The sequence below is a fragment of the Grus americana genome, chromosome 19 (genome assembly GCF_028858705.1).
Source record: "Grus americana isolate bGruAme1 chromosome 19, bGruAme1.mat, whole genome shotgun sequence".
Taxonomy (NCBI): domain Eukaryota; kingdom Metazoa; phylum Chordata; class Aves; order Gruiformes; family Gruidae; genus Grus; species Grus americana.
The window spans coordinates 1051978-1077515 of NC_072870.1; the positions used below are offsets into that span (position 1 = coordinate 1051978).

Below are 25538 nucleotides of genomic sequence, written 5' to 3' on the forward strand. Positions count from 1 at the left end.
CCACAGCCGTGAAGGGAGTGTGGGGAATGGGGGGGGGGAGGGGGCTGCTCATGGGGAGTGCCGCGGGAAGGGGGTGCAGACAGGGCATTTCCTTGCACGTGCTCTCACTCCCTGGGCAGCAAATTGGGGCTCACAGGGATTCAGGTACCGGGATGAGCAGCATCTCGGCTCCTGGCGAAGTGGGGAAGCCGCTGTGTCAGACCTGCAGTGATGGCGTGCGGCACTTGAGCGTGGCCAGTGCTGCAGGCTGTAGGGAGCGGGGTATCTAGCTCTCCTTGCTCTTCATCCCCCCTGTTTAACTCACTGCCCACCCCAGCTGCTCCCCAACACTGGTCCAGAGATGCTCCGTGAGGAGAGGAGCGAGGTGGCCGGTAGAAACACGCGGTACCTGGGTTTGCACCAGCATCAGCCCAGAGCCCAGGGGCTGATCTCGCATCCCGGGTGGCCCCGAATGAACTGGGACCGGAAAGAGGGGAGCAGCCCAGCTCAGCTGCAAGAGCCCCCCCCCTCCCCGGCACCGAGACTCTGGAGGTGGCCGGGGGCAGCGGTGGCCATCACTAGCCACGGCCAGCCCGGCCTGGGCGCTGCGTGTCCCCAGGACACCCCGGGGCCGGGGAGGGGGCACCGCTCCCGGGTCCAAGCAGTGAATTTTTCTGCAAACTGCCTGGTTTCACCCTCCCGCCGACGGCCGGACACCCCGCGCCCGCCACCTACCGTCCGCCGCCGGTGCTGCCCCGCCGCAGCCGGGCACGGGGGCCGGGACCGTGCCGCCCCCCCACCCCTGCACCCCGCGGCACCCCGCGGCCGGGAGCGGCTCCTCGCTTGGCACCCCGCTTGCACCCCCGGACCCCCCATCCCTTCACCCAGCCCGTACCCACCTGCACCCTCCCCCCCCCCATCTGCCCGGTGCCACCCGGGATGCGACATCCCCCCGGTGCCACCCGGGGCACCGAACCCCCCGGTGCCCCCCGGGGAGGCGGTGGCCCATCGGGGTGGGCGCACACCTCCCCCCGCAGGCTGCCTTGGCAGTTCCCCACCCCCCCGCTTCCAGCGTTTTTGGCAGAGGCGCGCCCGGATTGGAGAGAGCAGCGAGGGAGAGGAATTAAAGAAAAGAAAAAAAAGGAAAAAGGGAAAAAAAAATAAAAAATAACCAACCAGCCAGCCCAATCGGCTGGAGAGGCTTGTGTGTGTTTGCCCTTTCCTCATGACGTAGTGTCCTGTGCCTCTCTCCCCCCTTCTCCCTCTCCTTTTCCCCTCCCTCCTTCCAACCCCCCCCCTCCCCTTCCCCTCGCATCCTTGGAAGCAACAATTAAGCAGCTCTGGGATAAAACACACTGCCTGCGGGAGCACGGGGGCATTGCTTCAAGAGATGGCAAGGCAGGCAGCTGCACCCCTCCTTCCCGGAGTCCTCCTCCTCTTCTCCATCCTCCCGGCTTCTCAGCAAGGAGGTAAGGAAAGAAAAGGCTCCTTCCCCTTAGCCCCGGCCAGCGCTTTTCCCCGGCTCTGCAGGGACCCTCACGGGTACCGGGGCTCGGCTGCTGCCCCCCCCCCCCCCGAGCTCCCCGGGCAGTCCCACGCCTGCCCCGGCTGCATGTCCCCGACTAGGGACAGGCAGCCCTCTTGCTCTGTCTTGGGGATGTCCCGGAGGGTGGGAGGGCAGCACCCCTTGGGTGCCACCTCCCCGCAGGGCTCTTTGCCCCCCAACACGGTGGGTAGCGTGTGCCATGCCCGGGTGGGGCGGGATGTCACCGAGGGGGGTGACACAGGGCAGTCCGGGAATGGCACTGCTACGCAAAACACTTGTCAGGGGGAGGCTGCGAGGTGCTGCATCCTGGAGAGAGGCTTGGGGACACCAGGGGCTCGGGGACATGAAAGGCTCGGGGGCACGCAGGGCAGGGCAGCGGGGGGTGACTGCCAAGCTCTCATGGGGACTGCAATTACGAGGGACTGGAGGAGCTGGCACCCATCACCCCCCCGGTGTGACGGCAGTGTGAGCTGGAGGGGCAGTGGGGGTATGTGTGAGTGCATCCCACAGTCAATGTGTGCAAGCTGCTGCACAGTGTGTGGCCGTGACACAGCCAGCCAGGCTGGCATGGCTGCAGAGCAGCACAACCCGCCCAAATCGTGGGCTCTGGGTCCCTGGGGTGGCCCCCGCGCCATCCTCCTCACACTTGTGTCACCAGCATCGGGCCCATCCACCAGTGCATGGTACGGGTCATGGCTCCCTGGCTGGTCCCTGTGGCAGTGGCAGGGGCTGTGAGACACCCCCAGAGCATGCACATGCACACACACATGCAGCAAACCCGCTGCCGGGGCGGGGAGGCGAAAGACAGCACAGCGGTGCACGTCCCACGGTGCCGCGTGACGAAGCCGGAGCAGCCAGCCCAGCAGGTGCCGGCCCGCGGGACGGCTCGTGTTTCGTGGTCGGGCTGTGAGCACGCACAGAGAGGGTGAGAGCAGCTCCGAGCACAGATTTATAGCCCACTGTAATGGTCCAACTGGGCAAAGGTCTGCAAGGTGGGGACAGTGGGGTCAGGGATGGGACAGCCACCTCTGGAGAGCCGGGCAGTGGTCACCCTGTGTCGTGCCACAGAGAGCGTGCGACGGGCAGAGCCAGCAGCAGCGATGGGTCAATGCCAGAGCCACCTCATGGGGCTTCTTGGTCACAGGGGAGCGAGGGCCAGAGGAGGGGCGAGGGCAGGATCCCGTGGGCAGGGGAGGGCAGTGCCAGGGCTGTGTGCGGCAGCAGGCAGCTGCAGGCTGGGACACCCCTTGCTCAGGGCAGAGTCCTCAGGACTGCTCTCCACAGCCCACAGCATCGTCTGCCAGTGCCCTGCAGCTCCCTGCTCTGCCGCGATGCGGTGGGCTCCCGGGGACCCCGACCACGGGCTGGTCTGTCCCAAGCTGTGCAGGCAGAGTGACTGTGGAGAGGTGCCAAGCCAGGCAGCTGCCTGTAAAGCCGAGCTGTTGTCGGTGCCTGATCCTGGGCCTGACCTGCAGCTCGGGGTCAAGGTGCCATCCCTGATGGGATGCAGCTCAGTCCTGGGCACTCTCCATCCCCAGCAGTGATGCTCTGTGCTGGCTTGCTGAACCATGGTGGCTTTGCTCGCCAGGCCAAAAGCAGTGGCCAGCTGGGAAAGTCTCAGGAGGACTTTGGCCCCGGGGTGAGATACTGCAGCAATTTCTGAGCAGTTTGGGTCTGTTGGCTCCACTCCAGTCCCCAGCTCAGTCTCCAGGGGTGTTTGCTGGTTTGGGAAGCAGCTCAGAGAGGAGGTGGTCCTGGCCCTGGAGGTGGTCCCAGTGCTGATGGGGACGGCAGGGAACACTTCCCCGTGGAGGAGTGACCAGTGTCTCTGGTGTGCTGCATTGCACTGGGCAGGCTCAGCCATGCTCCGTGCCCTGCCAGCCCTCGGGGACTGAGCTAGGACAGAGGCATGGCCCGTGGCATGGGGCGGGGGGGGATCCGAGGGTGCTCTGGGGTGCACTCACCTGGAGATGGCTCAGAGCAGCATCCTCCAGCACCCACTGTCAGTGCAGCTCCAAACCAGCCTGGCAGGAAAGGGATCCTTGAGAGATCCCAGGGTCGAGGGGAAAAAGGGGGGGCCCCCCTGCACACACAGACTGTCCCTCTCAGAGCAGTGACCCTGCCGAGGGGCTGAGCCCTGGGCTTGCAGCGGCTGATGGTACTTGGGAAGCTCCTGGTGGTGGGTCAGGATCAGCCCCTGCTGCTCTGCACCACCCAAGGGAGCTGTACTGGGCACCGTGCGGACATGCACGGCCAGATCCAGGCTGCTGCGTGGGGAAGCTGCCGTCTGTTTCCCTAAAAGGTGACAAGTGCAGCATGTCCCAGCGTTTGGAGTGGGGCATCCATCCCTCAGTGCTTCCATCTGTCCCTCAGGGCTGGAGCACAGGGATGCCCCGGGAGCGACACCCCCGGAGGGACAAGAGGGACCCTGGGGGGTTCCAGCCCTGCAGGCTCTGGGACCATGGGGGACAGCTCGGGTGGGTGCAGAGAGGCTGGCACCGGGTGTGCTGGCATCCCAGCCTGGGCACTGTGGAGACCCTCCGAGGACACCCAGAGTCCCCAGGGTGCCTCCAGTGCCAGTAGTGCCGGTCGTAGGGCTGGGATGGCATCTCCCCTTCCCAGCCAGGCACCTCCCCGAGGCACCAGCCTGCTGGGGCTGCTCCCTCTGCAAACAACTCGCAGGGTGCAGCTTGTCCGCCAGCGCTCAGAGATGAAAGCTGAAGCCTTGGGGGGCTGGAGAGGAGCCAGGCTGCCCCCCCTGCTCCTCCCCGAGCTGCTACCAGCGAGCTCGGGCTGGGATGCAACACGGCTTCAAAGTTGCTTGGAGACTACTGCATGTTTCCAAAACTGATTCTCCCAAGAAAAAGAAAGCAGCAGCATGAGGGAAGAGGGGAAATATCTGCGGCGGTTACACGCTGAGCCTCCTCCGGGAGCGATCGCCCACGGGCGCAGGGAGGGCAGCGAGGTCTGCTGGCAGGTCTGAGGTTTGGCTGCCCTGAGAGGGTGTGAGCTCGTGTCCTGTCGTGGATCCCGGTCTCAGTCTCAAAAGGAGGGGAAAATAAACTGTCAAATAGAGAAAACATCTGTATTTCTGGCTTGAAAAGCAAGCTGCAAGCAGTGATGCAGGTAGAAATGGTGCAGATGATACAAACAGTGGTCAATCCAAAATAGCGCAGGTGATAGAATAGTGCGGATATTGCAAATAGTGACCTATGGTACAGAGCTATGGAAGAAAAAGTCCAATTTCTATAAATAAGGCTCCACAGCAGATCTGGAGGACCTCCAGGGCTTAACCCCTACCACAGTGGGGCTGCACATGTGGGTGCAAATTCTCCTGCCCCTGGCTTGAGAAGACAGTCCTGGGGTGGGTGCTGGGGTGCTGGGGGCCAGCCCCCTGCTCTACAGGCTTACAGCCAGGCTGGAGGCAGGAGAAACCCCCTTCCCGAGTCCCGGCAGGCTCCGACCAGGCGCAGAGGCTGCGCAGAGCTCCTTCAGTGCTGGGAGGCCGGTGACTCAGTTTCCCCTTCCCCGATGCACTAAAGGAATGTGGGATGGAGAGGCCAAGGGGGGGCACGCCGTGCTGGGGAGCAGACCCCGAGCTGGGCTGTGGGATCCTGCCCCTGAGGCTGGGGAAGGAGAGGGCTGGGGAAGGACCCACCGGCGAGTGATTGCTGTAGTGATTGCTGTAGCCCAGTGCGGCCTTGGGCAGCTCACGGTGTAGCCAGTGCCGAGCGCGTGGGCTGCTGTCAACACCTGAGCCGCGGCGGTGCAGGCGATGGGTGGGACTGGTGATGCTGCGGTGAATTTGGCTGCTCGAGGCTGGTTCTCAGGTGGAGAGCTGAGCAGGTCAGAGCCCCCAGTGTGCCCTGGCAGCACCCACACCGGGCACTGCCTCCCCACCGGGACAAGCCCGGCTCTGCCAGCACCAAGGCAGCTTCTAAACGAGCTTCAAGAGAAGTGCAGAGCTGGCTGCATTTGCTTGGCATCAGAGCTGGCCAGGGAGAGCAGCAAGGGGGAGCAGCCTCCCGCAATGCTCCTGAGCGAAAGCCTCGGCTCCCCAAAGCCACACAGCATCCCCACCCTGGCCATCCCGCTGCCCCCCCGCCACCCAGGCTCCTGCCAAGGCTTGCTGACCCCTCTGCCTCCTGATCTGGGCATGGAGATAGTTGACGAGCCAGCACATCCTCTGTAATCCTCCGAAAGGTGCAGACCTGGCACGAGGCACCGGGGTGGGCACAGCGCTGCAGCCCTGGCATGCTGCCTAGGGGATGCCGGGGAAAGGGGCACTGACAGTGGCACCGCTGCAGGACCCCCCCACTGGGGTCCACAGCACCCAGGAAGGTGACACCAATGAAGGGCTGAGCATGGCAGCCGTGGCTGTGGGCAGGTGTCACCTGGACCTTCCTAGGGTCCCCATGCACCCAGGAAGGCTGTGAGCCATCCTGCCTTGTCCCAGCTTCCCCGGGGGTCTCTGCCAGGCAGTGCTGGCACAGGGGGACAGAGGGCTGGGGGAGCTCAGTCCTGGTCCCCGGGTGCCTGGCATCACCCCAGCACCTTGCCCGGCCGTGGGGGACGGAGGCTGGGGAGCACCATGGGGGCTGAATGCAGCAGGCACCATCCTGCTTAGTGGGGGCGGTCGCTGGCCCTGGGCTTGGGGGTCTCTGGGCAGCTCCTGGCCATCCCACCGGCTCTCACTCCTGTGGCGGTGGGTGTCCCCTCCCGGCAGGGCGGGTGGGGGAGGACGGGCGATGTGTGGACGCTCAGAGTTTGTTTGGAAATAAGCAAGAAGTTGGGATTTGTTTTTCCAGGCTGGGGGGGCGGGGGAGGGCGGGGGAATGTGCCGGGAAAAGGAGCCGCTCTGTAAACCCCTGGCCGGCAGCCGGGCCGGGCTGTGCCGTGCCAGAGGGGTGAGCTGGCCGTCTGGAGCGATGACCGAGCGCGTGTCCCCTCCACTCCAAGGGACATCAGCTGCTCCAGGGCTGGATTTGGTCCCCGGCCCCAGCAGGGCCCTGGCAGGTGGTTTTGGGGGGCACAGGGCTGAGCCCCGCTCTTTGGCATTGCTGGGGCGTGTGGGGGCTGGGTTATCCACCTCTGTGTGCATCCCGATGGGTTTGCGGGTGCGCGTCCTGCCGGTGCCTGTGTCCCAACGTCTCCCATGCACGCACAGCCTGACACCCCTCTTGAATGCGTGTGTGGGCTGACACACGTGTGGGTGCATCCTCACACCCGGTCTCTCTGTGTGGCTGGGCTGGGGTGCTGCACTCGCAGGTGCCCTGAGTGGTGGGGGACACAAAGCAGGGGTCTGTGAGGCACAGAGTTTGTGCCACATCTGAGATGGAGAAGAAATGAGCAGCACCATGTGTCTCTCACTGTGGCGTGCCACCTCTGCCACCTGCCTGCCACCTGCCTGCGCTGGCTACCCTGCCCCAGCCCATGCTGGTGTTGCCATGGCTGTGCCACTGCATGTACCCAGGTCCTGGGGGTGCCATGTCCCCTCACGCTGGCCGGGGTGCTGGGGAGGTCACTGCAGCCTCAGAGCAGGACAGCGGGTCCTCAGGTCCCAGCCATGCCACCGCAGGGTCCCCAGTGCCTGTCCACCCTGAACTCCATCCCCTCTGCCCAGAGCAGGCAGGAGAGCTGGGTGCAGCTTGCCACAGGGGTGCTGACCATGGCAGCCCTGCGCTTGCCTCTGGCAACCCCCAGAACCTCCTGCCAGCCTCACTGCAAGTCCTGCCAGCCATCCTGCAAATCCCACAGCAGCTTCCTCAGTGCCAAAAAGATGCTCCAGGCAAAAGTGGAGCATCCCTCTGCATTGCAGCCTCCTTGTGCCATGAACCCACGTGCAAACCCCCACCCCACCCATGGCCCTGATGGAGCAGGGGGGACCATCCAGGGGATGGCTGCCTGGTGGTCTGCAGGAGACAGACCTTTGCAAGGGTCCAAACCAGCCAAAAAACATTGCTATGGTGTCTGAGCACAACCTCTGAGCATGAGTCCCAGATGTCCTGGAAAGCACAGGGACCTGGGCGCTTAGCTCAGCTTCACAGAGACAGGCAGAGGGACATAGGGGGAATTGAGGGGTCTCAGCACTGTCCCCCCCAGTCCAACACCCCAGTGCTGCTGGCCTGAGCTGGCTTTTCCTGCTGGCAGCTCAGCAGGCAGGGCAAGGCAGCACAGGCAGCATGGGCATGGGGCAGCCACAGCCAAGCATGCTCAGGCTTGGCTGGGACTGGTGTGGGCTGCAGGGATGAACTGGGGCAGCCTGACCACCCCATGCATGACCATGCCTGCACCCATCCCCCCAGAGCCACGTGAAGCTGGAGGTGATGGAGATGGCGCTGGCTGTGGTACGGGACAGGTTTTGACAAGCAGAGCTAGACACCAGCCAGCCCTGCTTCATGCCAGCCCCTCCTCCCATGCAGGACCAAGTCCTGCTGACACCTCTCCAAGATGCCCTCCCCAGCTCCTGGCTGGGGCACCTCCAAACCCCGTCACCACTGTGACCCTGGGGAAACACAGGTGTGCAAGGAAAGGCAGGGACCTGCCCTTGAGCCCCCACCCGGGGGCTCTGCATCCCACCCCCTCCGCAGGGAGCAGCTCCCCATCCCAGGAGGTGCCCCCTGCCCCGACCCGCTGGATACACTTGGATCCCTGCGGGGATTTTAACGAGGCTCTTCTCTCTTCCAGGGGTCCCTGGTGCTATTCCGGGAGGGGGAGTCCCAGGAGCAGGCTTTTTCCCAGGTAAGGGGGTCCAGGCAGCATTGGGGGGACATCACCCTGCTTGCAGGGATGGGGCAGGTACCTGGGAGGTCCCCAGGTACCTCTGAGCCAGCATGGAAGGCTGGGGACCTGCCAGGCAGGATCAGGGGACATGGGGACACCCTGTCTGGCCACTCAGCCCTGGGTGGCTGTCCCCGCACCAGCCCCACGGCGTGGGGACAGGACTGTGTGGCAGTGCCAGGCTTACGCTGGGGGTCACTAGCCTGGGGCTGGCACCTACAGCCTGCCCAGCCCTGGCCACGGGAGGTGCTCAGAGGTCACAGCCTGTCCCCAGCGCTTCAACCAAAAGCTTGGGGTCATCCCAGGGGGGATGCCTCATCCCCTTGCACCCTTGTGACCCTCTCTGCCTCCCCATGGACCCCTGGGAGCCTGGCGTGGGTGGTGGGTGCTCACAGGGATGGGTGCTAAGACTGTGCTGTTGTTCACAGGTGCTGGGGTTGGAGGTTTGGGAGCAGGTGAGTGCTGGGACCCTTTGCCCAGGCTGTGCTGGGATGGGGAGGGGGGCAGCACCCCTGGCAGAGCTGCCTTGTGGGGGGCATGGGGTCTGCCACGAGGCTGGCAGCGTCCCACATGGTGTCCCCCACCTTGGGGGGATGCTCGGAGGAAGGATGGCTCTGACCCCCCTCCACTCACTCTCCTCTAGGACTTGGGGCTGGAGGAAAACCTCTCAAACCAGGTAAGAAGCCTTTCCTTGGCTCTGCCACCCGCTCCGGCCATGCCAGTGGCCAGGATCTTTCCCAGCCTCTGTTGCCCTTGTGTTTCTCCCACATGGCCAAGGGGACCCCCCCAGCCTGGGCACCCCCATGGCCAAGGCACGCAGCAGCCAGCACTTTCTGCCCTGCCCTGCCACACTAACCCCCACCAAGCCCCCACAGCCACAAGGCAGCCTTCCCTCATCATCCTCTGCTTCGGCACGCTGCCCGCTCCTCTCTGGCCCCAAAGACAGCCCTTTTGGGGTGCTTGCTGCCTGCAAACCTGCGCCAAAGCTCCTTGGGAAGATGCAAAGCTGGGTAATGCTCACTCAGCCCTCCCGGGAGCCGGTGCCTGTGGAAAGCTGGCAGCATCTCCCCTGCCTGCCTTCGTGGCTGAGCAGCTTTGCTGGAGCTCCTGCAGCCCACGCTGGCCTAGAAATGAGGGGGCAAGAGGGGACATCACCTGGAGAGAGATGGGATGCTGCAAGGAGGATGCAGAGCCTGAGAGCACTGAGCCTGGGGCACGGCAGGGAGGTGCTGGGGCACCAGGGACTGAGTGTGCAGGGAGCAAATCTGGTGCCAGCGGAGATGCCCGGTGCCCATCGAGGCCCAGGGAGAGATTAGGTGGAGACCCAGGTCTCTCCTCCCTGCCCACCTGCTGTGCCCTGGGGCGGGGGGACACTGCACACCCCCGGCCCCCCGAGCCAGCCCATCTGCACAGCAGGAGCGCCAGCCCGAGACGGGGGCCGGCAACTCAGATTTCAGCTCGTGGAAAGAAAAACAAGGCCCTTTATTTCGGCGTAATTAAAACCAAACACGGCGCGGCCGCGAAGCCCCAGCCGGAGCGGTGTCCGCGCCCTGAGCCAAAGGCAGTGGAATTTGCGCCTGGAGGGAGCGAGGGCTGATTAGCCCCAGATGTTGGAAGGCAGCGCTGGCCGGAGCCACAGGGACTCATTCCTCAGCCATAAACATTTCAGCTCCGTCCCCTTGTGGCCCGGCGGGGTGGGGGGCAGGCAAGGCAGGAGGGGACGGGATGGGAGACCCGGATGCCGGCGGGCACATTTGTCACCTGTCCCCGTGCCCGTTCCCCGGGCCGTGCTCCCGTCCCATGGGGATGGTGCAAGTGGGATGCACCCGCTCCTCTGGCCCCAGCCATCCCCTCCTGCCTCACCCCACTTCTCTTTCCAGGGGTCGGAGGCCTCGGGGGACTTGGCCCACTTGGCCTGCAGCCAGGTGAGCACAGACCACCGGCCGGCCCCGCTCAGGATTGTCCCCAGGGCAATGTCCCCAGAGACCCACCTGGGGGACAGCACGTGGCTTGTCCCCATCGGATGCTCTCCGTGGCCTGCCTGGTGGGTCCCATCTGGGCTGGGCGCTCTTCCCAGACCTGAGGGCCTGGCAGCCACCAACAGGCAGCCCTGTGGTCCCCCAACATCACGGCATCAACCGTGGCTGGGTGACCCCAAGCAGCGATAGGCGAGGAGGGACCTGGGGTCCCCGCGGGGTCTGCAGCAGAGGCACAGTGCCTGCATGTGGCCGGCCAGCCTGCCCGGGCTACAGGGGACCCCCAGGTGACACCGCAGGGTGCCCCAGGTGGTGTTGGTGCAGCTGGTGATGGGTGGGATGTGGATGGGAGCAGGAGTTTGGGGGGGTGCAGGGAGAAGCAGGTGCAGGACAGGGCAGTACCTGCTAACCATCGCCTTGCCCAGCCTAACGCCTCCCCCTGGCACTGCCGCACAGCCCCCCATGGCTCACCACCCCCTGCGCCCACCGTGGCCGGCATGGAGGGCAGGACACCTTCTTGCCAGCTGCTTTTGAGGATGCTCACGCTGGTTATTCGCACCCCACAGGTGCTGCAGGTCTTTTCCCCGGGGGCGTCTTCCCAGGAGCTGCCGCTGCCGCCGCGCTCAAGGCTGCTGCGAAAGCTGGTGAGTGCTGGGGGGTCCGACACGGTGCTGGGACAGGTGACAGTGCTGGGCAAGGCAATGCTGGGGCTCAGGCAGCCCCCGGGGACTCCTGGTGTCCCCTGGGAGCCCGGGTTATGAAAGCTTTTCCCCGTGGAGCTGGGGGGCTGCAAGCAGGAGATGCTGCTCTCGCGGGGATCCCCACCAGTTTGGAGGGACCCTGGCACGTCTCGGTGTGCTGGGAAAGGGGCAAACCTGAGCCCCCAGAAGCAGAGAGCACCTTGTGCCCAGGTTTGGGGGACCCATCCCTGGTACTGCCTCAGGGTGTCCCCCTCGCCCTCCAAGAGCCGTCCTGAGCTTGTCCCTTCCTTTGGCACCATACGGACAGCCATAGCCCAGTGGTGGCATCTCACACTGGTCCACGCCTCTTTCCAACACCCCCAGGTGCTGGCATTGGTGGCGTGGGTGGAATTGGTGTTCCTGGTGGCCTCGGGGTCCCCGGAGGTAGGAAATAGCCCTCGTCCCCAGCATAGCTGAGTCTGGGGCAGACTTGTCCCCATGCCTGCCAGGGTGGGCAGGAGCCGGTGCCCGGGGCTCAGGGGGTCTCTGCTGTCTGCAGGTGCAGTGGTACCGGGCGGGGTGCAGCCCGGGGTTGGTGCGGCAGGGAAACCCCCCAAAGTACCAGGTAGGTGCACGGCCCCAAAGCCGGGGGCCAGGATGGGGAACGGCTCCAGCTGGGCGCTCATCCCTGCCTTTCTCTCACCCGGCAGGTGCTGGGATTCCTGGAGCTTTCCCGGGTGGCGTGCTCCCCGGTGCAGGTGAGCTGGGGGTTCCCACCCTACCAGCAGCACCCTGACCTCCAAGGGGGTCCCCACCCAGTGCCAGCACCCCAGGTTGAGTCGATAGCCTTGTGGCCAGCTGCAGCCTGGGCATTATAAGATCTCCCCTGCCTGCCCTGCCCACGTGGGCAGAGCACCCTGCCCTGCCAAAGGCTGCATGCAGCCCTGTGCTGCCCGCCTGCCTAACTCCCTGCCTGCACCATCACTGCTGCCTGCAGTTTCCAAACCCTTTTGCTGGGGCCATAGTGACATTTCCACCGTGCCAAGGGCGGGGGGACCTGGCATCTCTGGGGGTCTCATGCCAAGCTCTGCGGGAGCAGGCGGCATCAGCGCCGGGAGAGGAGCTGGCACGCAGCACGCCAGGGCCGGCTTGCCCAGCCAAAGGCGGCGTGGGAAGGAGGGGGAGGAGGTGGCGGGGGGAGAGGAATTCCTCACTGCAAAGTAATTTGGGGGAGGAAAACTTGTGAAAACAAGATGTTTCGACATTGTCAGAAGGAGAAGTGTGTTGCTGGTCAGGAATGTCTTTTCCATGTCTGAAAATGCGTGAGTTATAATCAAAGACATTTGTAAAAGGGAAAAACAAACAAACAAAGAAAAACCCCAACACCAAAACCCAACCCAAATGACTGCAAGGCCAAAGTGCTGCCTGTTTCCCCTGGAAGGTCGGGGCTCAGTGGGCCCGACCCCCCCTCCCCACAGAGCCCCAGCTTGCATGAAGCCACTGCACATCACTGGGGCATAGAGCCTTGGTGACACCATGGCGTGGGCTGGTGCTTTGCTGTCACCCACTCGGGGGTGCCACGTACCCTGCAGGCACCCCGAGCTCCTGTGTGGGCAGCCTGCCCCCCCCCCCCCATAGCACAGGCAGCCCCAGGGCTCAAGCAAACCCTTCCCCAGCAGCTCTGCCTGGGGGGAGTGGGGAGGTTGGCACAGGGGGGGCCAGCAAGCCCCCAGGAACAGGGGTACGCTGTCCCAGGGCACAAGGGTTAGCGCTGAGCCAGAAATGGGATGACAAGGATTTGGGAGCTGGGCGCAGGGGTCTCGGGTACCAGCAACACCACCATGTCCCACCGTGCTCACCTGGCCCCTCTGGTCCCTGCCGCAGGTGTCCGCTTCCCTGGCGTAGGGGTGCTGCCCGGAGTGCCCACTGGTGCTGGAGTGAAGCCGAAAGTTCCAGGTAGGTCCCCTCGATCCCCTGGGGATGTCGGGGTGGAGGGCGGGTGCTGGGCTGCCCCCAGCTCTGCCCTCATCCCCATCCTGCTGGGGCTGGCTCCAGCCCATCCTTTGGGGTCACAGCCCCACGGGGCACATGGGCAGGTGAAGCCGACCTCCGGCTGAGCCCATGCAGCCCACGCAGACTAGTTTGGACCCCGAGGACCAGCCCCGAGGCTCACATGGGCGCTTTTGTTTTTCTGTCTAGGAGCAGGAGCCTTCGCAGGAATCCCTGGTGAGTGTCCTGTCTCTCTCGCCCATCCTTCTCTTCCTTTCCAAGCCTGTTCTTCACAGCTGTGGCCTCCCTGTGACAGAAGATGCCTCAGGGCTCCCCACACCACCTGCTCTCCTCTCCTGGGGTGTGCTGGGGCGCTCCCCTCTCGCAAGGACTGGTGGCAGCCTGAGTGCAGGCTCCAGGTGAGAGTCTGCTGTTGGCTTTGCAGGACTGGGAGGTTTTGGAGGTCAGCAGCCCGGTGTCCCTCTGGGGTATCCCATCAAAGCTCCTAAGCTCCCAGGTAAGCTGCCACAGCCAACGGGGCTAGGGGTGAAGGACCCCCAGCAGTGCCAGGAGAAGGACCCGCCGATCCCCAGGGCTGAGCCGCAGTGCCCCCGGGTCCCCCGGACCTGGCAATGCTGGTGCTGGCCCTGGGACAGCAGGACAAGGCAAGGGGCGCTGGGCGCGTGAGTCCAGCAGCAGCCCTGCGTAGCGCGGCCCCACGGGCAGCTGCCTGGATGCTGCCGCTGGTCTTGCCCCCAGCCCACGAGGATGATGCTGTGCCTCTCTCTGGCTGCTGAAAGGTAAGGAAAGAGCATGGTATGGGCACATGCTTTGGGACAGGCCACCGCAGGGTTGTCCTTGCCAGCTCCTGGCACGAGGCACAGCCCTTGCAGGGACCGTCTGCTTTCTGTGGCTCTGGGGTTGTGCTGGGCATTGCTCGGCATTCGCCTGGGCCAAAGGAGCACTAGCCAAGGCCACCAGCAGCAGGCAGGAGGTGGGGATGGAGCTCCAGGCAGGTCTCCCTCCCCACTGCGCGCCCAGACGGGGCTCAGGCCCAGCCCAGGGAAGCATGGGGGTGCTCAGCACCCTGTTCACGGGCTGGGCTGCTGCAGGGACCTCCACCTCCCAGCCCTGTGCCAGGGGCCAGCTCTGCCCGTCCCCAGCTGGCCGTGCCCACGCAGGGACAGCGGCAGGACGGGGGCAGTGCCAGGCAGCCAGTACCGGGTGCTGTGCCCTCCAAGGGCCGCACTGCCAGCTCACTGATCCCAAGAGCATCCCTGAGGAGGAGGAGGGCAGCCAGGCAGCCAGATGTGGGTGGGAACCCACATCCCTGGGGTGCTGGGGAGCAAGTAGATCCACGGGCATTTTCCCACTCGCTGAAACAAGTTGCTGCAGGCAGGAAAGCCTGGGTGGGAAGCCACCCCCAGGGAGCAGGTCCCACTCCAGCATGGGTGCCAGCCCTGCAGCTCTGCCGGTTTCCCCCCACCAGGGCCCGTCGCCGCAAACGGCAGCAGAAATACTTGGCCCGCTTCGGCTTCCTCCCGCAGAGGCAGAGTTAGCTCGTTAGGGCGACTCAGCCCCGCCGCCATCGGATACCGTCTGGCCTCCTGGCCGCAGCCTGGCCCCAGACCGCCTTTCATGGGGTGCCCAGCGCAGGGAGCAAACCGCCGGCGCACGGCGTGGCGTGCCTGGCTCCATCCCGCGGCGGCCCCACCAGTGGCCCGCAGCCCGGACGGGACACTGCTGCCGGCTGACCCACTTTATGGGGAGCCTTCGTTAAAGAAATCGGGGGAGGACACCCATCCCCTTGGCCAGGGACCCCCATCGGTGCATGATGCCTTCCGTGGGGACCAGCAGGACAGTGGTGGTGTCCCCAGCTGTGGTTTCAGCTGCTGGGTGCTGCCTGGCACCCTGGTCCTTTTTGGGGTGCAGGGGGATGATAGTTTGTCCCTTCTGAGGGCTTGGGGCCGGCAGCGTGGGTACATGCTGGGCTGGCTGTCGTGGCTCTCAGTTTGATGCTGCAGGCAGACGCGGGGGCTCCCCCACATCCCTGTGTACCCCACGCTGTGTCCCAGCTGCAGCAAGGTTCAGGTTGAGGAGGGACAAGGGGACAGCAGGGAAAATAATGCTTTCAGTGGAAAGTCTCCTTTTTGGATAATTTGCTCCAAATGTCGCAGCCAGCTTCTGCTCGGTGCTGTCTCTGCTCAGCAGGTGGCCCCGGGGCCACCCGGCTCACTGGGGGCTCAGCCTGAAGCTGTGGCAGGAATCAGGATCCCACCCAATGCCGTAGGGATGGGGACTGCTCCCCAGTACCCAGCTACGCTGGGGTGGCATCGGTCTGTGCGAAGCCCTTTCCATGCCAGTCAGGGTGTCCATCGGCCCTGAGCCCCCCCCGGCAGCACTGGCAGCATCCCTGTGCCGGTGCAGGATGGGTGCGCACAGCCCCGGGGTGGGGGCTGCTCTCGCATCCGGCTGGGGGTGGTGGGGAGCTGGGCTTGGACCCGGCAAAACTCTGGGAGACCCGAGGGCTTGGACTCTTGACCCTTGGAGTCACCTCCACATGCGTCACCCAGTGCCAGACCCTTCTGCAGCTTTGGGGTGAGAGGTGATGACGAGGTGCCCCAGGATGGGCAAGGGGGGGTCCCCAAGGTGGGGGACACCCGGCACATCTCAGGGCCACCGCAGCCTGGAAAGCCTCCGCCTTCCAGCAACGCCGTGCTGGCGTGGGACATGATGGGGCAGCCTGGCTGGGTGGAGGGAAATCTGGTCCCCACATGCTGTCTGGCGGGAGGGGACGGTGTCCCACGCTCAAGGAGATGCTTTGCCATGAGCAATCCCGTCCTGGCTGCAGGCAGCCGCATCCCCACCCTGCCCGCAACCCCCTCCGGCGGGAGGGCTTGCTGTGTGAGACACCCTCCACCCTACGTGCCGCTCGAGGAGTCCCCATCGGGGATGTGGCAGCCCATCACCCCTCCTCAGGCTGCTGCCAGCAGTGATGGGAGCTCGGTGCTGCCGGCTCCCAAGCGCACGGTCCCCGCCGAATCATGGGCATCCCCGCACCGTCCTGAGCGGTGGGATCCTGCTCTTTCACAAGGAGACATTTCCCTGGCCACGATGTTCCTCCTCGTAATTCCTCCCTGTCCCTTCGTGCCGACCTCCTAACAAGGTCACGTTTCAGCAGAGGCTCCCGAGCCCTGATTCCAATTAAAACCTTTCATTTGGAGCCGGCTGTGGCACAGCCAGCTGGGTACAGCTCTTGCCGCGGGGCTCCCGGGGGACCCCCCACAATGAAATGGGGTCGTGGGCGGCTCCTGCAAAACCGGCTGTGGGCACCACAGTCCTTGGCGCGGGGCTGAGAGCGGGTGGCTCTTTTTGGAGCCATTGCTTCCAAGGTGATGGAGGAGAGCATCTCCTGACCCGGCTCCGTCATGGGGGGTTGTATCCCAGAGGATTTACTGTCTGGATGGAAGGAGCCCCGAGGGATGGCACCGCACAGCCGGCTGGCAGAGAGGGGCTACACCGCGGGGCAGAGGGGGCACGGCCACCGGCAGCCAGGTGCTAACCCGCCACCTTCTCTCCTCTCCAGGTGGCTATGGATTGCCCTACAGCACTGGTAAGCTGCCCTACGGTGAGTGCTCGTAGCCCTTGCTCCGCGGTAGTAGCTCCTCGCGGCTCTGCCGGCTGCTGCCACGGCCTCAGGGCCACCGACCCCCGGGGCGGTGCGAGGGGCATCCCGCTCCCAGGGTGAGGTAGTCCCTCAGGGGTCCTGTGCCTCACCTTGCCGTGATGCCTGTGGACCCAGCTGGGAGCAACCTGTCTCTCCTGGCATCCCGCACTGCGGGGCCGGGAGCCGTTAATCCGCAGGCACGCCGCGGCACTGGCAGCGGTCGGCTGGCTGGCTGGCTCTCTGCTCGGACACGTCCCGAGCTGCGGCCAGCTCCAGGCAGAGATGTTTGAACTGGCATCTCGATGCATCCCTCGACGCCAGGGCGGGGGAGATCCTCTGGGCCCAGGGAGCTGCTCCGTCTGTCTCGCCCCCCTTCCTAGGTCCGGTGCCTGACCTGGCTTTGCCTTTCTGTTTGTGATTGCAGGCTTCGGGCCCGGCGGGATAGGAGCCGGCATCGGGGCAGGAAAGGCAGGGTACCCCACCGGGACAGGTACGCTCCCTTCCCAGGGTGGGGGACTTGGCACGGGCGTGGCGGGGGGACCAGGCACCTCGGTCACTTCGCTGGTCCTGGGATGGGGTGTTGGGCACTGCCCGGCTGTCTGGTGGCCCCAGGGTGGCAATGTCACCCCAGGGACAGCCTGGAGGGGTGCATCACTTCCCAGAGGGGAGGGGGCGGATGCTGAGAGGAGGGGCTGGTCCCCAGGGATGTGGGATGGGGGAGCTGAGGTGGAAATGGTCTCAGGACCTCAGCGTCTGCCCATGTCCTTCCCCAGGAGTTGGAGCACAGGCAGCAGCAGCGAAAGCAGCAGCGAAATATGGTGAGTTGCCCTCTGCGGGCACATCCATCACCCATCTCCCCAGTGGGGCAGCTCCTCCCTCCCTCCCTCCAGGGCTGGGGGGGTGCTGATCGTGTCCCTGCATCACTGAAGTGACGGTCCCCTTCTCCCCTATGGCAGGAGCCGGTGTCCTGCCCGGGGTTGGCGGCATCCCTGGAGTCGGCGGAGTGGTACCCGGTGTCGGCGTTGTCCCAGGAGCCGGAGGTGAGGCGATGGGAGTGCTCGGCCCTGGGGCTTGGGGAGGGTCGCCTCCTCCCATCCCACACCCCTGATCTCTCCTGCTACCCCGGCAGTTGGAGTGCCAGCAGCAGCAGCGGCAGCGGCGAAGGCGGCGGCGAAGGCAGGAGCTTTTGGTGAGTTCCCTGCTGTCTCGGACAGATCCGGGGGCTGCCTGCGGGGCCGGGCTCAGTCTCGGGGCACAGAAGAACCATGCGTTGGTGCTGGGGCTGTGTGGCTTCACCGCCTGCCCCACCACGCCCTGTCCCACCTCCTGGGGTGCTGTCCCAGCCCCAGACCCCTGCCCCGGCTCCAGCGGCTGCTTGCCGGAGCTTGGGGTGACGTGAAGCCACTCTGCTGAGCCAGTGGCTTTTGCTGGCGAAAGGCCACAAGGTGTGAAACCCCCCCAAGGCTTCAGAGGGGCTTTACCTCCTTGGGGGCAGCTTCTAGGAGCCTGTTAGGAGAGCTGGGCTTGGGTGTAGCAAAGCCTGGTTTGCAGAAAGGTGTTTTTTCAGCTGGCTGGCCACCTCACAATGCAGCAGCCCAACATGGAGCAGTACGTCCCCATCATGTGTGGTTTCTCCATAAGAGATGTGGTTTTGCTGTACCAGGCTCCGGCGAGGTGTCTGGGGAGACGGTGTCTGTAACGAGCCGTCATTCGTTAGTGGAGGGATGCGCTTGGTGATGCAGATCTCGTGTTGGCTGCTCCCCTCATTGACTGTATTGCGGGAGGAAAGCGAGCAGCAGATATCTGCTCATTGGAGCATCCAGAGGAAACACGTCAGCCCCGGGAGCAGCTGGGACTTACAACCACGGCCTTGGGGGACCTCAGGTGTCCCCAAGCTCCTGGGTGGTTGGGTGGGCTCCAGGCCCCTGGGTTGGGTGTAGGGAGCTGGGAATCCCAATCCTGGGTGCATCCCAGGTCCCCTGAGCAGCTGGTTTGGGAGGTGTGGGGAGCCCACCTCGAAGCCAGGTGCCCTGGAGCCTCCTGTGACACTGGGGGAGACCATGTCCCCACCAGTGGCATGGGGTGTTTTGGGGGGGTCTGACCACTCTGCTTTCCTCCAGGTGCAGGGGTGCTGCCCGGCGTTGGCGGCGTCCCAGGCCTCGTGCCTGGTGTTGGCGGTGTCCCCGGCTTGGTGCCTGGTGTCCCCGGGGTGGCAGGTGACTGTTCCCAGGAGCCCTGTCCCCACCGCCCAGCTCTGCGGGGGCCTCAGGGGCTGGTGGCTGAGGGTCCCTCTCTCCCTTGTCCCCAGGAGTCGGGGCGCCAGCAGCAGCAAAGGCAGCAGCAAAGGCAGCTAAGTACGGTAGGTGCTGCACGGTGCAAGGAGCTCCCCAGCAGCTCCCCGGGGACCCCTGATGACTCTCTCCACCCCTGGCACTCAGGGTGCCCCCAGGCAGGCGGGTCTCCCCTGGGGATCATAGAATCACAGAATTCCAGAATGGTTTGGGTTGGAAGGGACCTCACAGCCCACCCAGTGCCACCCCCTGCCATGGGCAGGGACACCCTCCACTAGCCCAGGTTGCCCAAAGCCCCATCCAGCCTGGCCTTGAACACTGCCAGGGAGCCAGGGGCAGCCACAGCTTCTCTGGGCAACCTGTGCCAGGGCCTCAGCACCCTCACAGGGAAGGATTTCTGCCTCACATCGCATCTCCATCTCCCCTCCTGCAGCTTCAGACCGTTACCCCTTGTCCTGTCACTACACTCCCTGATGAACAGTCCCTCTCCCACTCCTGATGGCTCGTTATGGAGAAGCATCCAGGGAGGGGATGAGCCCAGAGGGGATGAGGGACATGGCCAAGCAGCAGGGAAGCCGGGAGCCTGGGTGCAGAAGTGGCCCCAAGGCCCCACACAGGGCTGGGGGATCCATGTGCTGCTCCAAAAGGCAGTGCCAGAGGTTACATGGCCAGGACCCAGGACCTGCTCCTGCATCCTCACTGCAGAGCCCTGGGAGTCCCCTGGGAGCAGCCATGCTTGATGGCAGCTTTCCTTTGAGGGCTAAACCCTTGCTGGCCATGTCTTCCATTTCTCTTCCACATCACGTAGCAAAAAGTCCCACCAGGTGCCCAGGGGAGGATGGGATTCACGGAGACATTTGGCAGTGACAAGTTAATGGGTGTGTGCTCTGTGCTGGGGTGCCAGGCTCCTGCCGATCAGGGGGCCGTGGGTACAACCACTCTGGCACTCAGCCCTTCCAGAAGTGACCTGATGCTTGTCCCTGTGGCACTAACGCGTGCCAGCGGGTCAAGGCTGTCACTGCCCTGGGCAGCTTCCCAGTCTGGCCAGAGTCCAGGGCACGCAGCCCTAACAGGCAGCTGCTGGGGACCACCAGACACTTCTCCTCCATGGCCTGTTTGGCTGCAAGGCGTGCTGTCCCACCTGGAGCACCCGTGGTGATAAGGATCATCATGGTCCCCTGTGCTGGTGACTTCCCAACCTCTGTTTTACAAAAGCAGATTTACCATCCTCGCTGGGGCCTCTTGGGAGACACAGGACCAGTCCCTCCTTTGCACTGTGCACACCCTAGGATGAGGCGGTGGGGTGCTCTCCTCACCACGGCACCACGACAACAACAGCAGACCTATGACAAGGTCCCACCTTTTAACTGTTGCTGCAATGAGATCTAACTTCTCACCTCTCATTGCCTGTAGGAGCTGGTGTCGGTGTTCCTGGCGTTCCTGGCGTTCCTGGTGTTCCTGGCGTTCCTGGTGTTCCTGGCGTTCCTGGCGTCCCTGGCGTTCCTGGCGTCCCTGGCGTTGCTGGTGTCCCCGGCGTGCCCGGCGTGGCTGGGGTTCCCGGTGTGGTGCCTGGTGTCGGAGGTGAGTGGGTGGGCTGGCACGAGCTGATGGGGTGGTGCTGGCTTCGCCGGTCCCCTGACTCTCTCCCTCCTGTCCTGCAGTGGGTGGCCCAGAAGCCGCGGCAGCCGCGGCGAAGGCTGCAGCGAAAGCCGCGGCGTATGGTGAGTCACCATCATCCTTTCCCAGGGAGGGAGGAGGGATGCTTGCAAATGGGCAGGGTGGGGGCACCCCCGGCACTGTGGATGGTGGGACACCTGCCTATGGAGCCTGCCTACTTGGCCACATCCCTGAACCTCGCTGCAGGAGCAGGGCGAGTGCCCGGTGTTGGTGTGCCCGGTGTAGGTGTGCCCGGAGTTGGCGTGCCCGGAGTTGGCGTGCCCGGAGTCGGTGTGCCTGGAGTCGGCGTGCCCGGTGTCGGCGTACCCGGAGTTGGTGTGCCCGGAGTTGGTGTGCCCGGTGTCGGCGTGCCCGGTCTGGTGCCAGGTGGGGTCACAGGCATACCAGGTGAGGTGGTGCCTAAGGGACGCTCGGGATGTCCCCAGCGGTGCTGACTGGGGGGGTGTTGGCATGGCCACCACGGCCCATTGCTGCCCCTAATGCTCCCCCTCTCCTCCAGGAGTTGGAGGTCCAGCGGCCGCCGCTGCTGCCAAAGCAGCTGCCAAAGCAGCCAAGTACGGTAAGTTGGGATCCCTCTGGGGTTATCCCACATGTCCTGTCTCCTGCTGCCTCCCCACCCCAGGCTGCTCCCCTTGTCAGGGATGAGGCGCAGCACCACACAGGTTCCCTGTGGGTCGGGGCGAGGGATGAGCTCTCTGTAGGGCTGTATGTGGGATGAGGTCCTGGCTGTGTCAGGGAGTGCTCTCCAGAGAGCTAGTCTGCATGGAGGGTCCTAGGTTCATCATCCATACACCTTCTCATACATTAGTCCATCCACCCTCCCTTCTACTCACCCATCCACACCACCAACCAGCCAGCCAGCTACCTCAGTATCCATCTGTCCATCCATCTGCACCTCCATCCATTCATCCATCTCACCATCCATCTATCCATCCATCCATCCGTCCATGCACCCATCCATCCATCCCAACATCCATCCACCCCACTGTTTATCAATCCACCCACCCACCTGCCCCAGCCTGCCATGCCTTTTCAGCCAGCTCCTTCCACCACCTCTCTTCCTGAGCTGAAGCCCCAATCCTTCCCTCTCTTCTTGCAGGAGCAGGTGGCCTGGCTCCTGGCGTGGGTGGCCTGGCTCCTGGTATAGGTGGTCTAGCTCCTGGAGTGGGTGGCCTGGCCCCTGGCATTGGAGGTGTCCCAGGTGAGGAGGAGGAAGGCGGGTGGTGGCAGCCTGGCTGGTGTGGGGGCAGGTCTGGGTCAGGACAGGCGTGAGGAGGACCTCAGTGGTCTCTGTCAACTCATGGCTATCCCTTGGGGGATGCAGACAAGGCGGGAGGGGTGTACTTTTCCCAGCATTGCTGGAGGACACCCCCAGGGACACCAACCCCCCTCTTGCTGTCTCTACTCAGGGGTCGGAGGTCTGGCCGCAGCAGCAAAAGCAGCAGCGAAGGCAGCCAAATTTGGTGAGTCGGCTGGAGAAGCCCATCGCTTGCGGTGCAGCCCGCAGCAGGCAGCCCTGCCCCCCGGGTGGGCAGCTGGGGCCTTCCCAGGAGCCCTGGCGTGGCACAGACTGGTCCGGGGGGAGCTGGGGGGGCTTCAGGGACAGGCACCCCACGCCGGGCACATCATCCCATGGGAGTATGGGGATCACACAGGGATCACCCCCACGCTGCCTCGCCATCTCACGCTACCTCGCTCTCTGCAGGTGCTGGGGTCGGAGGGGTGCCAGGTGGGGTGCCCGGCGTCGCCGGAGTGCCAGGAGTGCCAGGAGTGACACCCGGTGTCGGCGTTGTGCCCGGGTTGGTGCCAGGCGCAGGGGTACCCGGTACCGGCATCCTCCCCGGGGCAGGTATGTGCTCCGTCACACCCCGGTTGGGGACCCGCTTGGGGACAGCGGTGGCCGGGGATGCTAAAAGCCGCCAAACCACGCGGAGGGGTGGCGGGGGGGAACGCAGGCGGGATGGGGGACAGTGGCATGCAGGAGGGGTGCAGAGGTGACCGTCCTAACCACAGTGTCCTCATTCGTTTTGCAGGCATCCCCCAAATAGGGGTGCAGCCTGGTGCTAAACCTCCCAAATTTGGTACGTATCTCTGCTACCCTGCCCCAGGTCCGCCTTGGACCGTCACTGCACACCCTCCTCGTGTGGCCATCGGGGTGCTGGCCTCACTTCGGGTCCCCTGTGTGCCCCATGGTGCCCTGGCAGAGGGTGGTGCAGGCGTGGGAAGTGGTGTGCTGTCACCCATGGGTGCAAAGTGCCACCCGTGCCCCCTCCCCTGGACTCACTGGGGACATTTTTCTCCTGCTCTGCATTGCCTGCAGCAATGCGTCATGTAGGGGGTGAGCCCCTTCTGGGTCTTCTTGCTCTGGGTACTGCGAGATGGGTGCTGGGGTCACCCAGGATGGGTGTCAGGGCCACCCCAGCGGGTTGAGCACTGGCCGGGGGTGCCCTGAGCTGTGGGGGGGACAGAGATTAATGGTGTCTCTCTGACAGGCGTTCCCGGGGCTGGAGTCCCAGGGGTTGGCATTGTCCCAGGTAGGTGCTGGCAGGAGCTGAGCCCGGGCAGCAGGGACGTGTGGGCAGAGGGATGCGGGCAGAGGGATGCTCCCCCAGCGCATGGGGGGAATGGGGCTGCCTGAGGAAGGACGGGCACATGTGGGGCTGGGCAGGGAGTGGACCTGCTGGTGCTCACCTGGGGTCCCCATCATAGGTGCCCTCGGAGTTGGTGGCCTTGGAGTCGGGCTCGGTGCTGGTGAGTGATGCTGGCCCCTGGCATGGGGGCTCCCCCAGGCCGGGTTGCAGGGAGCGGAGCGGCAGCGGTGTGCTGGCAGTGTGCCGAAAAGGAAAGGGGATTTATGGGATGCAGGGGATGCAGGGTCGCTTTTGTCCCCTCCTGGTCCCACGGCATGGTCCCACCCCACACTGTGACCGTGCCCTGTGCCCCATCTTGTGTCTGCCACCTGCCCCGCTCCCGGGGTGTGATCGGAAAGGGACGGCCATCGCTGAGCAGGTACCGAGGGCACCAGCGGTGCCCATGCCGTGGGTGCAGGGGATGGTACTGGACCATGTCCCCAACGTGCAGGGATGCAGGTCCTTGCCTGGAGACCCTCTGGGCTTGTAGCGAGGCCCAGCCACAGCCCTGGGGGCAGAGCCCCGGTGGGGGCTGCACTGATGCCCCTCTCTGACACAGGAATCTTGTATCCAGGAGCTGTTGGGAAACCTCCCAAGCCAGGTAAGGAACAGGGGCTGCTCCGGCCAGGGGGGCTGGAGGGGTGACCCCCATCCTTGTCCCCATCCCCACCCTTCCCACCCTCACCAGGACTCTTCCATCCCGCAGGTTTTGGTATTGGGGGGCTGCAGCCAGGTGAGTGCCGCAGTTTAGGGCTGGGGCGGGAGCACCACGCTTGTCCCCGCTTGCTGTCCCCACTCCGCTGCTGTCCCCGCTGGCCACACCGCTCCTGGGGAGAGCACCCCAAAGCCAGACAGGTGCTCTAGTGCGGACAGAGGCTTTTGCAGGGGCTCCTGTCCCTGCAGTGAGCCAGGGTGTCCCCAGCCCGGGTGTCAGGGTGCCCCAGCCAGGCAGGGTTGGGGTGGCACTGCTGTCACAGGCTGTCACCGGCTGTTGCTCTTTCCCCAGGGGCTGGAGTTCCCGGCTTTGGCGTATCACCGATATTTCCAGGTACCATCCCTACACCCAGGGCGTCTCGCTGCCCAGCTGCCTCGCGGGGACACGCACAGCCCACGGAGTGTGGGGACGCGGCCATGGCTTGGGGAGGGACCCGTGGGGCTGGGCTGAGCCAGGCGGTGCTGGGCTGGGGGGTGCCGGGCAGGGCGATGGGGGCGCCCAATGGGTGCTGAGGGCTTCGCTCTGCTTTCAGGTGGGGTCGCCGGCCAGCTGGGATTCGTTGGTGAGTGTCCATCTGCCCCAGCAGGGCATTTTTGGGGCGGGGGGTGTGCATATCCCCCCCTACACCCAGCGGCTGAGTGAGGTGGGGGTCCCACTCACCCCGCTCTGCCTCCCCCCCCAGGGAAGCCCCCCAAGACCTTCGGAGGAGCCCTCGGTGCCCTGGGCTTTAGAGGTGAGCTGGGTGATCCCCTGCCCCATGGGGCCGCTCCTGCACCCCCTGCCCTTCTCCCAGCCTCCCCCAGGGCTCAGGGGGTGCAGGGGGGGCTCACCCTGTGCATCCCCCCCCAGGCGGCGTGGGCTGCGCACAAGGGAAGTTCTGCGGGAGGAAGCGGAAGTAACCGCCCGCCGTCACTGATGACCTCATGAACTTTGGTGCTACTGCATGGTCCAGAATGTAAATCCCAAGCAAAGCTGAGAAACCACCCCCTCCCCAAAACCCCGGATGCCCCCCCCCATCCCGGGGCCATCCCAGGCCCCACGTTCCCAGGAGGGACCCCGTGCCTCTGGCAGCGCCTGTGTCCCCCCAGCCCCTCCGGCCCGGCAGGGAGCGCGGAATAAACTGCGGGGAGCAGCCGTCCCCCTTGGTGCTATCGCTCCCTGCGGGATTTGTGGGGGGGTCTTGGGGTGTCACACCCCCTCCCCGGCCCCCGAGCTGACCCCGTGGGGGGGGGAGAGGCAGGATGAGGGGCACCCCACATTGGAGGGAGGGAAGGGGGTCCCGGCGGGGGAGGCTGCATCAGGGGGGGGATGTCCCAGTCTCCCTGGGCCCCCCCCCCCCCCCCCCCCGGTCCCTGCCCTCCCTCCATCCCGGGGGGGCCGTGGGTGGGAGGGGCTCGGTCCCTTCATGTTACTCACTTTGCTATAACTGGGTGGGACGCCCTATACAGAGGGACTCGCTTCCGACAGACTAATAAAGGACAAGTTTTTAAAGGACTCTGGCTCCGTCCCGTGTCCCTGTCCCCCTCCCTGTGGTGGTGATGGGTGGCCCTGCCCCATTGTCCTGTGCTCCTGCCCCAGCCTGGGGACGCGCTGCGCCCTTGGTCCAGG

At 64.9% G+C, this 25538-nt stretch overlaps 1 protein-coding gene across 17 annotated transcripts; it reads left to right on the forward strand.

The window, feature by feature from the left end:
• The first annotated feature begins 1270 nt into the window (after nt 1–1270).
• On the forward strand, nt 1271–25424 carry ELN (elastin). 17 transcript variants are annotated; one of them, XM_054847571.1, is made up of 35 exons: nt 1271–1448; nt 8213–8266; nt 8734–8760; nt 8949–8981; nt 10186–10230; nt 10848–10925; nt 11346–11405; nt 11521–11586; nt 11672–11719; nt 12846–12917; nt 13161–13187; nt 13396–13467; nt 16537–16578; nt 17042–17107; nt 17391–17435; nt 17574–17657; nt 17747–17806; nt 18738–18833; nt 18926–18976; nt 20322–20489; nt 20570–20629; nt 20811–20951; nt 21085–21144; nt 21685–21786; nt 21995–22048; nt 22291–22434; nt 22619–22666; nt 23078–23119; nt 23295–23336; nt 23775–23816; nt 23922–23948; nt 24222–24263; nt 24463–24492; nt 24613–24663; nt 24780–25424. In XM_054847571.1, exons 1-35 carry the CDS (start codon nt 1370–1372, stop codon nt 24827–24829), a joined length of 2208 nt encoding a protein of 735 aa, XP_054703546.1. In that variant the 5' UTR covers nt 1271–1369; the 3' UTR covers nt 24830–25424. The 17 variants fall into 17 exon arrangements, with proteins under 17 accessions (XP_054703546.1, XP_054703547.1, XP_054703549.1 ...); XM_054847572.1 differs by having other exon boundaries at nt 16537–16563; XM_054847574.1 differs by lacking the exon at nt 24222–24263.
• The last annotated feature ends 114 nt before the right edge of the window (nt 25425–25538 follow it).

Coding starts and splice junctions, on each gene's coding strand:
- ELN (XM_054847571.1), top strand. CDS start 1,370: ATGGCAAGGCAGGCAGCTGCACCCCTCCTTCCCGGAGTCCTCCTCCTC. Junction 8,982..10,185: donor AGGAAAACCTCTCAAACCAG/GTAAGAAGCCTT, acceptor TTCTCTTTCCAG/GGGTCGGAGGCCTCGGGGGA. Junction 22,049..22,290: donor AGCGAAGGCAGCCAAATTTG/GTGAGTCGGCTG, acceptor CGCTCTCTGCAG/GTGCTGGGGTCGGAGGGGTG.